Source organism: Archocentrus centrarchus, chromosome 20, assembly GCF_007364275.1.
Source record: "Archocentrus centrarchus isolate MPI-CPG fArcCen1 chromosome 20, fArcCen1, whole genome shotgun sequence".
Taxonomy (NCBI): domain Eukaryota; kingdom Metazoa; phylum Chordata; class Actinopteri; order Cichliformes; family Cichlidae; genus Archocentrus; species Archocentrus centrarchus.
Window position 1 is genome coordinate 15,089,363 of NC_044365.1, and position 17,117 is coordinate 15,106,479.

The window sequence follows — 17,117 nt, forward strand, 5'->3', positions numbered from 1 at the left end:
CCCACCCCTTACTTTCCCCCACCCTAAAATAACAGCTCCAGCCCACTCCTTTCATTTAATTCATAATCAATGCTGTTAGCTTGTCAGCCTTCCTCAGACAAGCCGTGACTGCACTGCGATCAGTCAGAGAAAGGGTGTACCTTAAGGTCCACGCTGTGTGCCCCAAAAAACACCCTCATCTCTGGTCCTGCCTTCCTCGCTCTCACGCAAACTTGCCTGCCTGCCACTCAGCTATGTTGGCTTCAGCTCTCTGTATATAAATCATGTGTTGGGTTGGCTGCCTGTTAAGTGCCATCTGTACTGGAGTGTGCTGTGGTGCATGTTGAACAGGTGTGTGTATTTGTTAACACTGTGTGTGTGTGTGTGTGGGTGTGTGAGAGACATTGGAAGTGTGAAAAGGACTAAAAGCATCATCAGCGTTTGCTGTTGTAGTAAATGCCCCCCGCGGCGGGCCTGTGGTCGCCCTGTCCCCCTCCCCCGCCCCCCCACACTGACAGGATGGGGTGAGTGTGCATAGCGGGAGCAGAGAGAGAGAGAGATGCTGCGGAGACAGTGGGGGGGGCCGGCGCCACCTGGGGAGGGGTTGTCAGCCTCCACTGGTCCTGAAACCTGAAACGACAAGAAGTGGTCTAATATACAGAGAGAGGAGGGGGGGGGGGGGGGGGATGGGAGACAAGGTGCACAAAGGGAAGGAGGGGAGGAACAAAGGGGTGGGAGGGATGGAGGGGGTTGCGCAAAAAATAAAAACACAACTGGCAAAAGAAAAAAAAAAAAAAAAAAAAAAAAAAAAAAAAAAGAGCTGTAGCCATGCCTGAGTTGAAGGTGACGAGGATGGATGAGCAGCAGGGACGTGGCAGCAAACCAAATACCCCCCCCCGCAAATAAAAAAAAACCCAAACGAAAAAAAAACCACTGAACACTGAAGGTCCATTACTGTCCACAGATCAAGCTGACAGCAGAGAACACGATCCATGTTGTGATGAGCCCAAGAGGAGAGAGGGTGGGGGGAGGGGTATTAGTTCTAAAATTCAGGGGTGGCAGGAGGGGTTACGGGGTACAGAATGGAAGACACACAAGGGGTCGAGAGGGTGTGGGGAGGTAATGATAAACTCCAAACCACAAACGTAACAAATATTTCATGGCTAGTGGAAGTTTCACAGATCTTTGTTACATAAAAATAAAAAAAACAAAGAACAATGTGTATTCTTGCTGCCCCCTATTTTTTTTTTTCTCCTCTCTTATGGAGGCAGTGGTGGAGGGTGAGTGGGTGGGTGGGCTGTGTTGGTGATGGTGTGAAAGCAGGAGGTCACAGCCAGACCAAAGGAGACACATCTGCAGCCTGAGATGCCATCATCTTCTCTTTTTTTTTTTCCCCTCTTTTCTTTTTAAATACATCCCCACCTGCCCTCCCCCTCAAAACAAACAAAAAACCAAACACTGCCATAGTAATCCCCCCTCCCCTCCCCCAAATGGCCAGCATATACCTTACCAGGGGCGACCGCATCAACCTCTGCACAAGCACGCTCACACACAATCTCACACTGCGGCCAGCCAGTCTCTCTGTCCAGAAGAAGTGTGGGGTTTTTTTTGTTTTTTTTTTTCCTTTTTTTGTCTTTTTTCTCTCTCTTCTGGGGTTCTCTTCTTTTATTGTTGGGGAAGGGGAGAGGACTTTTCATTGTGTGTTTGTAATTTTTTTTTTTTTTCTTTAATATAGGAACCAATAGGGGAAAGGGTTGATAGTAAGGAAGTATTGGGATGGGGAGGAGGGTGTTTAGTAAGGGGAATACCACGATGTTGTTCGCCCTCGGCCCCTGGAAAAGAGAGAGAAAAAGAGGGTGAGTTTTTTCTGTTTGGCTTAAGAAGACGGACACCAATTTCCTGGTGTGATATAGTAAATATGTGCGTGTGTGTGACTGTGGGCAGAGGAAGGGTCTGAATTTCAGTCCTGGAAGTAAAGTGAACGGGGAAAGAATAAATTGATCTATGTCAAAAAAGGAAAAACAGTGTGTTTAGGACAGTATTCACAAATCACTAAATAGACATCTTTTAAAAAAAAAAAAGTAATTGTGCCTTTGATCTTACAAACAAATCAGTCTGGAAGAATAGTGGTGAAAGAAGCTGAAAGCAGCTTTGTCAAGAGAGGAAAAGTGTTTAATTTCCAGATAAAATTATTAGTGTGTGGGTGTGAGGGGACAGCAAAGGCACTCTCTCTCCCTCTTTCTCTCTCTCTCTGTCTCTCTCTGCGAGAGCCGCATCTGGGGTCACTGTGGGGAAAGACCTTGAGGACAAACAGCACCACACATATACCCCCAGCAAGACAGTGCGCACGGACACGCGCGCGCGCGCACACACACACACGCACACACACACACACACACGCTTCACAGTTAAAGAGACAAACAATTGCACTACTATTCCACACGCATGACACACAGCCAGGCGGCAGCGAGCCTCTTTCTCTCTCTCTCACACACACACGTACATCAATCAGCAGCACAAACACAAAAATATCACACTGGGACTCAAAGTCCAGCGGTTGATGGGCTAAATGCTGAGTTCAGGCTGCAGTAATGAACCTTCGTTTCTGGGAGTGAACGCTGAAAAGCTGAAACTGAGCTGGAAGGTGTGTGCGCTGTGTCTTAGTGGGTTTGGGGGGGGGGGGGGGGGGAGTGTCATGTACATGCAACAACATCCACAACAAAAGGCACAAAGAACAGGTTCTTCCAAGTCATGAATTCAGTATATCTGCATCTTCCGGATCACAGCAAAATCTTGGCTTTTCACCACAGCAACTTGGGAAGATGAAAATGATGTTAATGGATGCAATACCAGAGAAAGTAGTTTTTGCAGCTAGAGGTCAATTTCTTAAGTGCATGTTAACATGAATAATTATCTCTGTGCTCTGGCTTTCTGTCAGGATGCAATGATTTCAGGGTCTACTCTGGCAGATGAGGCACAGGTACACAAACTGCAGTCTTGTTAAAATCTCAACTTATAAAATTATGAAATACAGCCAATCAAAACATACATAACTGACAGACATCAACTGGGCTGCGAAATCTTCCCAAGATCCCAACAGGTCAATGCAAAGATTTTAAGCTACATGTTTGTTCACCATGGACATTTTCCCACAGCAAGACAAGGCACCAGTGAAACCTATGAGGTTGATAATTTCTGATGTAACAAACAGCGCTTCAGCTCTCCTCTGCAAGACGCAATCAAGGCCAGTTTAGCCACTCTGTGGTTGATTATTACACATTAACCAAGGCTGTAAGATAATAGGATGATACACTGTATCATCAGCGATACCCAAGGGGGAGTTTTCTATAATTCTGAGTATTAATTACAATCAAATCACAGATGGAAACCACACACACACACATCAAAAGAAATCATGAGAGTCAAGGGGTGCAGTATATTTAAAACCTCAGCTAATGTGACCTTTTTAGCACAACTGGCCCAATCTCACTTTTATGTGCACCATAATAAGTTCACTTAAAGCTTTTAAAGTCAAATAATGCTTACAGGCTCACTTCACCTATTCTGACCTCTTAAGTATTTCAGCTAGTAAACTCCTCATTATGAGCGCTTTCAACTTCTGGAGACTTGATTTAATATAAAACCCTCTCAATTTCTCCCAAAGTCTTTGTGTGCCTTGTCGTGCAATGCAGGCCAAATCCCAGTGAGTAAACTAGCAGGGTTAGGGTTTCTTGGTATGTGTGGGAGTGGCTCAAGTAAGTACACAGACTGATTAGAGAGATTCTGACCTTGAGGTTCAGACACTTTCTCACACACAGGAATGAACAGAGATGCAATCCTTTCCTGTGGTTTTTTTTAAAAGCAGCCTTGCTGAAATGGGGATTCATTTCACAAATATTCCAGTTAAGTCCAAGGACAAAAATGAAACAATATAAAAATCACATGATAAAAAGACTAAATGGGGTCTGTCAGAAGAACTTGGCAAACTGATTCATTGTTGCAGCATCTTTCTTCTGGAACACGTTTGTTAAACTAGTATTAAGAGCCTGGGCCCTCCAGGTTCCAGATGATTTTCAGGGGCAATCAAATCAGAATCTCTCGGTCTTACATCTGAGTGCATGTGTGAGGAAGTTGGCATGCTGATCAACATGTTTGGCACCACACCTCCTTTCTCAGTCTCAACAGAAAAAAAAAAAAAAAAAAAAACACACGATGGCTCCATAGACTAAGCTCTACCTTGGGGTTTCTATGGAGTTTTGTAATAAATCAAGGCTTTCTGCAGCTTATATAAAGGAGCAGTAGGTGGTTTCAATAATACTCAGAATAAACTAATTACTTTTGCAACACTGGATTTCAAAAACCATCACATCTCCAGTTTAAAATGGCAATTGTAAAATTTTGCAAACATATGCTCTAAACAAGTCTTGGGGGGGGGGTTTTTGCAGTACAAAATGCACAACCACCAACTGACAGGACCCCAATGCAGAGCTCTGAAGTGGAGCTCATCAAAATCATGATCATGTGTCTGATTATAAAAATACTGCATGTAGAGAGCAGCCAGAATCCCAGTGCATAACACACTGATCAACACCAGGCCTTTCCTCTTTGCAAAGCCACATGACACAAAACTGTACTCAAGACTTTCCTACACTATAAAAACACCACAATCATCAATGTTTTCACTATACCATTGATGAGATAAAGCAAATACAAAACTGTTAAAGGCTGCATTTAAGTAAACCAGTGCTACAGGTGAGTGAACCAATTATTATAAAGCACAAACCTCACAGTTATTTTAAAAAAGAAAGGGTTTGCATGCTCCCACACCATTGGTGGCCCAAAGAAATTAAAAACAGCATTAGTGCAGGTGCTGCAGCTTTGCACCAGTAACTTTCCACCACCATTAAGTTTGCAGAAATTGCACTGGCAGTGACCCAGACATGGATCCAATTTATGCAGAGTGCATGTGCAGCCTGGGAAGAAGAAGCTGGTGTGCACTGAGTCCGTCTGCCTCTGTTGAAATGATCCTATGTGATGTGGCATGCAATGAAGTCCTCAATCCCACAACCAGCTAGCCTGGCTATATGTTGTGTTTGTGTACCTTTGTTACTATTACAGAACATATCTGTGTGTGTCTGGCCAAAAGAACACCAATCAAGTTATTCTACACAAAGGTAATTTTTTCTAATCAATCTTTTATTGACTGTTTGTAATGCTGTAGTTTGCACAATTTTTAATTCTAGATTTTCAGATAGGGGTGGGTGATCTGATCTAAAAGATCATGCAACTTCATTTTTTTTTTATTTTTTTTTTTTATCTAGACTCACACCTGCATTGCACAGATTTAAATCAATCATGATTACATGATTAGTTGTGCAAATGGTTGCCTGGATACAAAGACTGTATGTCTATCAGTTTTTGGCTCAGACGCTGAGAAGCTTTAGCAGCAAGGGAAACAGTGGAGTTTAAAAGAAAACAGTGCTGGTATTTAATGACGTGATCATAATTTGTCTAAAACCCAGATCACATGCTAAATTAGAATTGTACATAATCTTTTCAAATTGCCCACCCCTATATTCAGGTGGCTTTCCTTTCTGTACGTACCTCTTCTATACTACCCAGTAATACAGAGAAAAACTACATAAAAACTGGATGAGCCCATGCTCAGACTAAGAGGGATGTGACAAATGCCTTCTTCCATGGTCAATCATTACTTTCTGCTTTTTAAAATGAAAATTTACTACTAACTAATTAAGGAATCTTAAATTGTGCTTTTTACTTAACCTGTGATCTGTTCAGTTTATGCCCTGTCCTCTGGCTCTTTAGGTATAAAAAGTGAAATTACCAGTGAATCCAAACAATATATGCAGAGGACAGCCACAATCCATCTCTAACAGCAGTGTCCTGACCCTGTTCTGCCTCGCTTGTCCTATACTTCATTTCCTTTCAGTGAAACAGTGACTAGGATGCAGTCCATGCAGGTGATGTGTCCTCCCCTGGTGTCAGATGTGAGATGTCTTGGCATCAGCTCACCTGAAGGCCCGTCCTCTGCCTCTAGGTGGTGTGTAGCCACTGTAGTAGCGTGCACGCAGAGAGAAATTTCCTCCCCGTGATCGGAACCGAGCCCGTGGAAAGCCACGGTCTGTGGTGCTGATGCCTGGTCTGTTTGTTCTCTTCGCGCCCACCTAAGGAAAAAAGGGGCACTTACATAAACTGCAACATCCAGACAGCCCATTTTTTGTACTTTCACAACAGAAAGAAATTTGTTTCCTCTTAATTTTTGGTGCAAAAGGAAACATGTTTATCATGCTTCAAAAATTCTTAAAAAAAAATAAATAAATTTCCTTTTAGCTTCAACTTTGATTAAAAAAAAAAAAAAAAACAAAAAAAAAAAAAAAAAAAAAACACAATGTTTCTAATCAATGTGCCACAACAAGAAAAACAAAACCTTTCAGTTTAAACTGGCCAGTCTCAATATTAGGAAAACTTTCACCAGAAAGAAGAATTAAAACCAACATTAAAGCTGAAAGTCAGACACTCCAACCACATTTCTACAAACCAAATAAAAAAGGCACTAAAATCTTCTTGTAGTCACTCAACCAGTCAGGACAATCCTACCCAGAGCAGGCAGAATGATCAGTCATTTTCGCTCAGTCAACTTACTTTGCTCCAATTAAGTTTATTTTGCAAATGCAAAGTGTCCTGAGATGGACAATATAAAAGCTTATAAAAGGTTTTCTGATTTGTAGGGATCATCATGTTTCTGTGCCCTTTAAGAAAAATTTAAGTCACATGGCAAAACTGCCTTCTCAGATTTAAACAGACTTCTCAGATCCACCCAGTACCACTCAGTTCAGGGAGCTGAAATATTTAAACTTGAAAACTTCTTACCTTTATCTGCCTTCCTCTGAAAAGTGACTCATCCAAAGCCATGGCTGTCCTGACAGACTCTTTGTCTGCAAACTCAATATAGGCAAACCTGTGGGGATGTGGGGAGGAAGAAAAGGGGGGAAAAAAAAAATAATAATTTGGCTACAGTAAAAGTCAACTACAAACAAAGAGCACTATGAAAATCTACAGTGATTAGTAAAGAAAATCTATTTAAAATAGTTTGTTTACAGCTGATTTCAGGTGGAGGTTTCCTATATGAAAATGAACAAAAGCAACCATAATCAACTATCCACCTCTAGACAACCTTTTAGAATCCACCCATATCCACCTATACATTCATTCATTTATATACTTATTATTAACTGATTGATCTATCTACCAAGATGGCAATAATGTCATTTTAGTGCAGAGTGAAAAGGTACAGCATCATGCTGGTTATTACCCCTTGGGATGCCCTGTGTATTTGTCACACAGGATGGTGACTCTGTTTACTGAACCGCAGCCATGAAAGTGAGCTTCAAGCTCTTCTGCTGTGGCACCGTAGTCCACCTGAAGACAGACAAACATAAAGGGTTAGCTTCAAGACATCTGCATCACCAACACTTGATTATACATGAAAAAATATTAAATATTCAAAATTAAAAGTAAAAACCAATACTGAATCCATTTCTGATCCAACACAAAACCAGGTGAAAGTCAGATAGCAAATAGAGTCATATCACCTTTCTGAAACCAAGGTGCAATTTTACAAAAATATGCACTGATCGAAAAGGTTCAACTGCAATTTAGTAAGGAAGAATACTGGACAGCTTTAATTCTGCCTTAAAACTGTCTGAGAAGGGCACCAGCAAGGGAGGCTCCCACAAGACTCAAAAGGTGTTGCCTGGGTGCTCGACCAGTTTACTGCTTTATGTCTGAGTAGCAAACAAAAAGCACCTAACACTGCAACTGAGATGCATTTTCCAGATAAACAATGAAAAAAGTTGCTATTAAAGAGTCTTCAGAGTTTCTTGAATTTAAATGCTTAAAACTAGTAAAAGTCCGAGAGTGATAAAGGCTAAAATCGAGTTGTGTATTAGTTGTAGGACAGTGCAAAGACAAAGCTGATTTGTATCCACATACTCAAAAAGAGGAACTCCACCTACTGCTTGGACCACGGCAGTGTGATGTTAATAGGCCCTGTACATTATGATTCTGTGTCATAAGTTTTCTTTTATATTATTTCCAGGACATCATGTCACACATGGCAACAAGAATCAAGACACAATGTGGACAAAATAGTATCTGTATGAGACAACAAAGAGTTACTCACATTTCCGACATAAATAGATCTGCCATCTGCTTCCATCTTTTCCTCGATGGACATGATGACGGGGCCAACTGCACAGAGGAGAGAGGGAACAGAATAAATCAACATGGGCAACAACACTTCAAGTCAAACAAAAACACGTTGCATCTACAAGAGACAAGTTTATGAATAAAGACAAGACTGAATGGATGAGCAGTGCATCAAGAAAAGGTATGAAGGCAAAAATTTAGAGGATAGCTGTTACTGATTCAAGAGACTCCAATTTATTAATAAATAAATATACTGACACACGTGTGTGTACACACAAACACACCTGTGTGTAAATGACTCATGTTCAGTCCTAATGTGCAATATTCTTGTGTCAATCTAAGATTATTATAAAATAAATTGTTTACAACATCCAGAACATACATATTTACATACATACACATACACATATATACACACACAAATGTGTATGAACAGTACAATAATGCACTTTACATGACTTATTTACAGATTATTAAATGTAGATAAGTATATTATATAAATAACTGTATATATTACTGAGGAGTGTGAACCATGTGGAATATCAGCTGATGCTGAGATTTCCTTTTCTATTTAATTTTTTGTTATCATTTATTTATGTTTTTGTGCTTGGAAAAAAGATCAACACACAGTGTTTAAGCTTTTTTCCAACCCTAACTACGCTTGTGGTAAACCAGCAGAAATAATGAGCATCAACAAGAACATGTACTAAACTTGTAACCAAGCACTAATGGCACATCTTAAATTGGTTTGGAATCTTCGTTGGAAAAGGAGTGCTAAGTGAGATTATTTCTAAGTGGGCACCCAACAGAAATGAAATGTTTATGGTGGTCTCCCTTCACTGGATAATTTGACAGTTGAACGAGATGGGAAATGTGGACAGATGGGGGGAATGAAGGCGTCCGCCAAAGAAAATACAAACACACCTGGCGGGGGGCTGAGATTCATCTGTTTCTCCACCTCGTTCTGTAGCTCCTTCAGCTTCTCTGCCTCTTCCTCCATCTCTCTCACTCGGGCTTTGATTGCCTCCAGCTCCTGCAGCACAGACACAAATTCCATCAGAGGTGTCAGTCCATCATTTGCACAATTCACCAACACATTCATCACCAGTGACAATCATACAATGTCAGTGACTGCTGTAGCCATGCTAATGAATGCTGACCAACTTTCAAAAATAAATAAGATCAAGTGCGTGCACATCCTGGAAATATTTTTAGGAACCGTTTTGACAATCTCGTGAAAGTAATGGTGCTGTGACATGACTTCAGTATAAAAGAGACTCCATATCTGCTACAAATTGTAAAATCTACACTGGCAAGAATTAGGCAGAGGCACAAAATGGCTTAGGCAAAGTTCTGAGGACACTTTAAGCCGAGTAAATGTAAAGAGGGGACTTAAACAGAAAAAGTAAAAACAATGGCAGCCCAAAGAGATTAATAAATTAACCAAAGGCTCCATCTCCCCACCTGCCGAAGTGAGGGTCAGAGTTTTTAAGTTCAATGACAGGATGAAGTGGAACAATCCTTTTGTTTGTAACATTAAGATGGAGCGTTGCATGCTGTGCATCACTGTCTAGTTTGGTATCCACGAGACTACATTTGATAAACATCAAAAGGCAACTTTGTTTATAAATTACAACTCAAAAGATATGTGGGTGCTTCGTGTGTATATGAAAACAAACTTGCAATTTTGGAGTAGCAAAATAATATTGTGAAGGCTAGGCTAAATACAGGGCAGCAGAATATGAAACATGTTTTTTGACTTCTACTTATTCTTAAACCAACAGATGGAGCAACATGGATTGGCTATAGTGGGAAATCAGCCTCATAATAGTCATAAATCTGAATGACAGTTATGTGAAGTTAAACATCTGAATGTTTATGTACTCAGATTATGATCTATTTGTAAAATACTATTTTAAATAGTTGGCTGGCATGTGTGTGCACTGGCACATGCATTTGTAAAGCAGATGTATGCAACCAGATTCATTTCTCTCTATTAAAGGCTGTAGTTGGAAATGTGTACTAATTCAAATTTAAAATGCCTCACAAGTCAAGCAGCAGAATATTGTTTCTGACTCCATGGAGGTCAGGACCAGCCCTGGGTCAAACAAACCTTAACACTTGTGACTAAGTCCATAAAGTGTTACCAGCCTACTTTCATAAATATGAACATAACAGTCAAAAACATGACCACCTGCAGAACCCACACTGCACCAAAGCCCTCAGATAACCTCAGGAAAACCCTGGACTGGGACTCCTTCCACCTACAAGTGCACCTATCTAGTCCTGCACTGCACCTTCACTATAGTTATTCTCACTCATCCCCCACATTTTTGCAGCACTGCCTGCCATCCTGTCTAAATTTGGGAGCAGCTGCCTCCTACAAGTCAAAAGCTGACCTTAAAGCCACTAAAAAGCAGTCTGCCAGACCATGAGCAGAATATTAAACATAAAGGATGCCAACAAATGTTAAGTATCAAGGGAAACAGTACAAAACAATTATCCCAATGATTAGTACAATTATGTGCAAACACAATAATATTCATTGTTTAAGTGCTTACAATGTAAAACTATATTCATACCACAAATGCCACCTTAGCCTTACACACCTAAAAATGGACGTGTTACTGATTATTAATTTGCACTATATCAAAATAAAACTGCCTGCATATTAATCACTGAGAAAAGGTGTTTTTGCTGTACAACTGAAATCCATGAGAACCATCTTGGAAAAGTGGAGCAGTGATAAGGATGAGATCACAGGAAAAACTGAACCACACGAAACTAAATAATGCCAGTGAACTTAAAATATTATCAGTTACACACTGAGCTGGCTGTGCCCTCATGTGCAAACGGACCCTCCTGTCTGACAGTGGTGCACTGCAGCACAGTGGGAGTCACTTCAGCTCGATCCAGGGCTACTGCCTGTGCTGACAGGATTGTAATGAAAAAGCTCTTTGTAAAACTGGGTGCAGCGACACAGACCGGACTGTAATAAATTCAGATCTTCTCACCGCAGCGGGCTATAAAACTGCAAAGCGACTTGCTGCACATGGTAATAAAGAAATCATCTCAGTCCGCGTGCATTCACATGCCTGATAACCTGAGACATATCAACAATATGGGGATGATGGATTGTCGGAGCAGTGATCAGCATTCAAAGCAGGACTGATGAAAATAAGCCATCTAGCAGCACTGGCATGTTGTGACTCCCGATTTTTTTTTTTTTTTGTCGCATATTCAGTGCAAGCTCCTTTCATTCCCCTCCCTTCTCTCACTCTCCTTGCTCTAGCCAAACGGTGAAGAATGCAAACCCAGCCCCTCAAATACCGCAGCCCCTTTCTTCTGCGTTGTACGCCACGCTTTCGCTGGCCGACAACCTCAAAACCTCACCTGGTCATTCCGCAAGACATCCCCCAGCCATTGTGCACTCGTGTGTGTCAGCGATACGAAAAACTAAAACTGGGCTGACTGATACAGATTGTGCATCTTCAACAATCGCACAGGATGCACCAAAACCGGTGATTCACGTTACTACACCCCCCACCAACCACCGCCGTCCAGAAATACGCGACAAAGATGGTCAGGTGCATGGCTGCCACTTCCACCCTAGCTTTGTTAAAATCCCGCTAGCATGTTAGCCACAAAGCTTCTTTGTCACATGTTAATATTCACGGCTACCGAGCCACCTGCAGTTAGGCCCAGCGGCTTAAGGTGCCAATACCGCATTTCATCTCCTGACTGCTGATTACGGCTGACAGGTCCGCTGGTCATTTTAGCCGCAGCAGTTAACGGTCGTGTGCTTGCTAAGCTAACGTTAACCTGCGGCCGCTCGCTCGCTCGAGCACACACGGGCGCTTGAAATGCAGCAGCCGCAGCCGGCGCAACGATAAAGGTAAAGGCAATAAAAGAGGTCGTTACCGTTAGCAGGTCGCCTTCTTAAGGACGTAGACTCGCACAGCGGCGGCTAATGGCGGCGGCCTGTCCTACCCTCGCCCCTAACTGTCTCCTGCATCTCCGTCTCGCATTTTTTTTGCGACAAGGACCCCCCCACCCCCCACAAACGGGTCGAGCTGCTCCCTGGCGCAGAGAAACTGGCGTCGCTGTTGCGCCAAGATGGCTGCCGACACCACGCATGTCACCACCCATTTCTACTGCACTGCGTGAACCACAATGGCGGTTAACACCGACCTGGCGATAGCAGTAACGATCACGGCATGTGACCCGAGATTCGTGTGGGAAAAATACCCCCAAAATGTTCTCCTACTTTTACCAGCTACTCCGTTATGATCATAAAGTGTCTCGGTATTCATGTGGGCTCCCACTTTAGAAACAATGCCCTTCACCTACCGGGTCTTCAATTGCGGCCTCTCCCTCTTCTAATCCCGGCTCTTCGTCACCGACACCCGGGTCTTCCAGCTCGGGATGTCCGGGGTCTGAATCTAGCAGAGATTCCTCCGCCAGTCCGTTACCGAACTCCGCCATCGCCCTGTTCCAACTGTACCGACGTGCCTCGTGGCCAAACCAACGTTGCAGGCCCCTACTCACACACAAGGGGGTAGAGTGAGCGGGGCGGCGGAAAGAAAAAAAAACGGCGGAAAACGCCGCTTAGTAAAGTTAAAATGGGGAATAAAAATGCTAGCTTCACTTCTAGCCACTACTCAAACAGCATACCACGATAAACGGGGACTACTGTTTCACGCTACCTTTAGGAAACGGTCCTAACTTACGACAGAGAAGCTAGTTTATTTACTTAAACGTGTGTATAAAAAAAAGGCGAGGGCTCTACGCGAGAGCGGCGGCGTCCCTTCAGTTCAGAAATGGAAGCCGGGGGCGGAGCCATGTAGCACTGCAGGCGTAAGAGTCTCGTTTCCATTCGCTAACCGATGATTCTAGACCGACCTCTTTGGTCTGTGCCGCACTTCTATTGGTTGATAGAACAGAGCGTTCCGGTTCCGAAATCCCATGTGTGCCTCTAATTGGATTACGTTTCTGCCCATCATATCTTATCAATCTTAAGTAAACTGGCGAAGGTAGTTGTTCAGCAAATTAATTCCAATCACATCTGAGTGTGTCACATACATCGTCTCCCCCAGAGTGACCTTTGTTTTAAATATGCCACTCAGGCAAAGCCTCTTAGATTAACTAATTCTTCTATTAGGAGAATTAAACCTCAGTGACACACACAAATGCTTCAGCTGCACTTCAGTCATACCAAATATATTTTGTTCTTCAACGATTTTATTTTCTGTATATCAAAGAAAGCATAATGGAGACCAAACACAAAAAAGGCAAGTACAAGTGAGGAGGAAAAATCAGCTTAATCAAAAGTCTAACAAGTCATAACAACACTGCCACTATTATTGTTCAATATTCATAGGAATACCATACTCTATCTGAGCAGAGCGGTGGCATTTAAAACCATTATGAATCAATCAAAAACAGTGATGAGTAGTAATAATAAATCGTATAAGTAGTAGTACAGTTATAACAATAGTGATAATCAAAGTGACAATGAAACATAAGAGAATAAAAAGCAGATCTCCATAAAAACATATCTAGTTTGGACAGTGCAACACCGTGTCTATGTGTGTGCGTGTGTAATCCCAGTCTTGAGGTTCAAGCACTCCAGTCCCTCCTTTACACACAAGGTACAGCTTCCAACAGGAGTAAGAAATTATTAGTCGTCGAAGGACAGCGTTACCCTCCTCGTTTCAAAACCACACAGAGTGACTCTTAATGTTGTGGTGATGGCTGTGTTCGTTTGAAATGTCTGTAGCTTGTGCAAAAATTGTGGACTAGTGCAAGTGTCAAGCCGTGGGACGTCCTTTACAGTTTGCATTTACGAACACCTCTCCTGCTCTCTGTCAACCTAAAGATTGCTTTTTGGTTTTTGAATGACAGAAAGCAAAGGGAGGATTACTTTGGAATATCAGTTATTTTTAATATATTTCTTTACAAAAAAAGTTCATGTTTAGTTTTGCATTTTGTTAAAACTATCAATAGTAACATTAATATACAACTTAAATTGAAGGAAAACATCTTTAGTATGTTAAGTGTCCTTCAACACAGCACCATCTTATTAGCTCTCAGTCAACACATTTTATGTTTCCTAATTTGCTTCCTAGATTTGAGTATCCATTTGTCCCTTAAGGATACTTGTAATACCCAGCTGTCTCCCTTGTTGTGGTTTCCAGATATTAGCTCTCATTTCACAGCACGTACGTTATCAGAATCACTAACTCTGCTTCAAAACTGAACAGAAATTCAGAGAAAAACAAGTATGGGGAAACAACCCATTTCAAACCCTGCTGTATCATTCTAGAGGTTTGGCTTTTGACCTAAATAAAAATCTGTTACGCCAGATTTTAATTGCTTCCTTTATCATCTGTATAAATATTGAAGTAAATGAAATGATTACACATATACTAAACTTCTGTCTAAAGCCCCTTTCAGTGATGACGGCATCTGTTGGCTTCTTATTTGGATCGGCATCCAAATCACTTTTCTGTAAAAGGTACTACACCAGACTGGGTAACATTCAGGTATCACTTTCAACACAAATGTGAACCGCATGCGGACGCATTGATTGGCTCGTGCACATCATTTGTGCAGCTTTGCAAGTTGCTTGGCTCACTGAAGAACGTGCTAAAAAGCACGCTTTCTCACAAACTCAGTTTGTAATTTGCCATATAATGAAAATATACTTCTATGATGCGTTTTGACTAATCCCAAATCAGAAGCAAGATATGTTTCTGAGCCATGCAGCACACAAAAGTGTCCTACACATGGAAAAAAAAAAAGCCATCATTTTAAGAGACTAGTGAAGCCAGGAATTAAATCTGAAAAGGGCTTTATACACAGTATTAACAAAAAACAAACAAAAAGAAAGGGTTGGAAATCAGTCTGAACCTCTTTGTCAGATGGTGGTGACTAAATTTACCAACTTTATACGAAGATCTCCCGGGCTTGAATACCACAGCTTTAAAAAAAGGTGAACCTCAACAACAGGTCTGAAGAGCTAAATTCCAAAATGAGACACACATTTGGGTAGGAAGTGAAATTTACAGCAAACATGTGAAAGTAAAATAGTTGGTAATTCTACTCCTTGGCCAAGAGAATGCTGAAAGTTTTATAAACATGTGACATTCACAAATATTCTCCCAAAGACAAAAAGATAAAACATAAAACCCCCAAACCACAAAACAAAAAAAAAAAAGGTTATGTAAAAGCATTTTGGAATAAAGCTCTTCTTCCATATACCCAGTTTTTGCACAATTATGCTCAAATCTAAAGCATGTTATATTTGATTAAGGGGGAAAAAAAGAAAAGAAAAGAAAAACATTTATTTCATTTGATTTATATTAAGGCATCCAACATGCATCAGCGTATCCTTCCATAAAAGACACCTGCATTCGAATGCTTAAAAACATTTCAAACAATGTAAAATGTGTCAAAGTGCGGTATGCCAAAGATTCTACTTCCCTCAGCCTCTATTTGCGCTGCCTATTTGGATTGTCGTGAAACTATGAATGTGAACATGGGGACAATTCAACAGCCCTATTCTCTCCAAAGTACCTCCTTTTATATCCCAAAGTAGTGAGTAGCCAACGCTCTGAAAATCACCCTCCTGTAGCAACAAAAAGGTGACAGTTAAGACCAGTTCTTCCTCTCCCAACGGTTTAGTCCAGTCGTATTATATCCAAGCAATCTTTGCCCTAAAGGTGAAAGTAGGCGTGAGAAAAACAATTCCACAGGAGCAAAGTGGGAATTATACATGTGAACATTTTCATGTTATCCCAAAAAGTGTTTCCCAAAAATCCCACCATGGCCACTGCCAAAAAAAGGAAACACTTGCATCAGTTTTTAGGGTAGAACAGCTCAAGCATGGCAAGCTGAGTGCCTTTACAAATTATAGGAAGGTCATAGAAGTAAGGTAATACATAACCACAGGGTTAGGACCAAAAATGTATGGATAAAATCATGATTAAGGGAAACTTGAGAGGGGTTTTATCACTTATCAGACAGCAACTGTTTAAGTGACAAGCAGCATGGAAAGAGTCTGCTGTTGTATTTGATACCAGGTGAGCTCTATAGATAACGGATATCAAGTCAGTGAAGGATGAGCAAAGGATAGCGGGTGCAGGAGGAGCCGACATCAAAAACTAAAGATTATTAGCTTTTGAGGATTAGTGCTCAAATTTGTTTATTAAAATCTGAGGAGCCCAAATGGGTCCAACAATAGTCAGTGTGCAGACCAATCCCGATCTGAGTCTTTAACTGTTGCTGGTGGCCATCGCTAGAGGCAACTCGATAACTATCTCCCCTTCAGAACCACCGCCAGAGCTGGTTACAGTAGTGGAAAGAGCAGCACTTCCGGGTCCGCTGTTGCCGGCTCCGCTCTTGTTGACGAGAGCTGTTGGCTGGCCAAAGTTAGTGGTTCTCAGGGTTGCCAGGTGACGTGGGGAGAAGACGTGGGCCCTTGCTGCAGCCCGGGATTCAAAGGAGACGTTGCAAGCATCGCAGCGCCCTGTCAGGGTCTCCTTCGGCACCGGCTGGCCGGGCACTGGGGAAGCTGGAGGTTCGGTAACTGTTAGCTGAACAGGCTTGGGTAGGATGGGACGATTGGCCTTGAGAGCGCTGTACTGCAGGTAGCTTCCTGAGCTCATGTCCACCTTCCCGCCTGACAGAGGAGACTGGAAATCCAACATTGGAATTTGGAGACAAAAACAAAAAGGGGAGGGGGGGGGCAATGATTAATGTCATTTCTGCCAAATGCTTAATTTTTTTTATAGTTGTAAACTGAACAGGACAATATTTAATTGCTAGGAGTGCAGTTTAAGCAATATTGCTAAACTGAATCATATTAGCAACCTTAAAACATAATGCTAATCCCAAAGACAAGGAAT

General features: G+C 41.8%; 3 protein-coding genes across 7 annotated transcripts in view; 1 reads left to right on the top strand and 2 right to left on the bottom strand.

Moving 5' to 3' along the window:
- Window positions 1-13,039, bottom strand: pabpn1 (poly(A) binding protein, nuclear 1). 3 transcript variants are annotated; one of them, XM_030756622.1, is made up of 7 exons: window positions 12,130-12,268; window positions 9,133-9,241; window positions 8,183-8,250; window positions 7,313-7,419; window positions 6,871-6,958; window positions 6,013-6,164; window positions 1-609 (listed from the first exon to the last, which is right to left on the bottom strand). In XM_030756622.1, exons 2-7 carry the CDS (start codon window positions 9,206-9,208, stop codon window positions 414-416), a joined length of 687 nt encoding a protein of 228 aa, XP_030612482.1. In that variant the 5' UTR covers window positions 9,209-9,241; window positions 12,130-12,268; the 3' UTR covers window positions 1-413. The 3 variants fall into 3 exon arrangements, with proteins under 3 accessions (XP_030612482.1, XP_030612480.1, XP_030612481.1); XM_030756620.1 differs by lacking the exon at window positions 12,130-12,268 and adding an exon at window positions 12,559-13,039 and having other exon boundaries at window positions 3-609; XM_030756621.1 differs by lacking the exons at window positions 1-609; window positions 12,130-12,268 and adding exons at window positions 1,582-1,811; window positions 12,559-13,038.
- Window positions 11,995-17,117, top strand: part of thtpa (thiamine triphosphatase) — a 20,758-nt gene continuing 15,635 nt past the window's right edge. The window contains exon 1 of the mRNA XM_030756624.1: window positions 11,995-12,103. The gene's annotated coding sequence lies outside the window, so the exon portion shown is untranslated. The remainder of the gene's footprint in view (window positions 12,104-17,117) is intronic.
- zfhx2 (zinc finger homeobox 2) overlaps window positions 13,456-17,117 on the bottom strand; it is a 13,736-nt gene continuing 10,074 nt past the window's right edge. For all 3 annotated transcript variants that reach the window (XM_030756618.1, XM_030756619.1, XM_030756617.1), the window contains one exon: window positions 13,456-16,904. In XM_030756618.1, coding sequence (XP_030612478.1) covers window positions 16,485-16,904 — 420 coding nt within the window. In that variant the 3' untranslated portion in view covers window positions 13,456-16,484. The remainder of the gene's footprint in view (window positions 16,905-17,117) is intronic.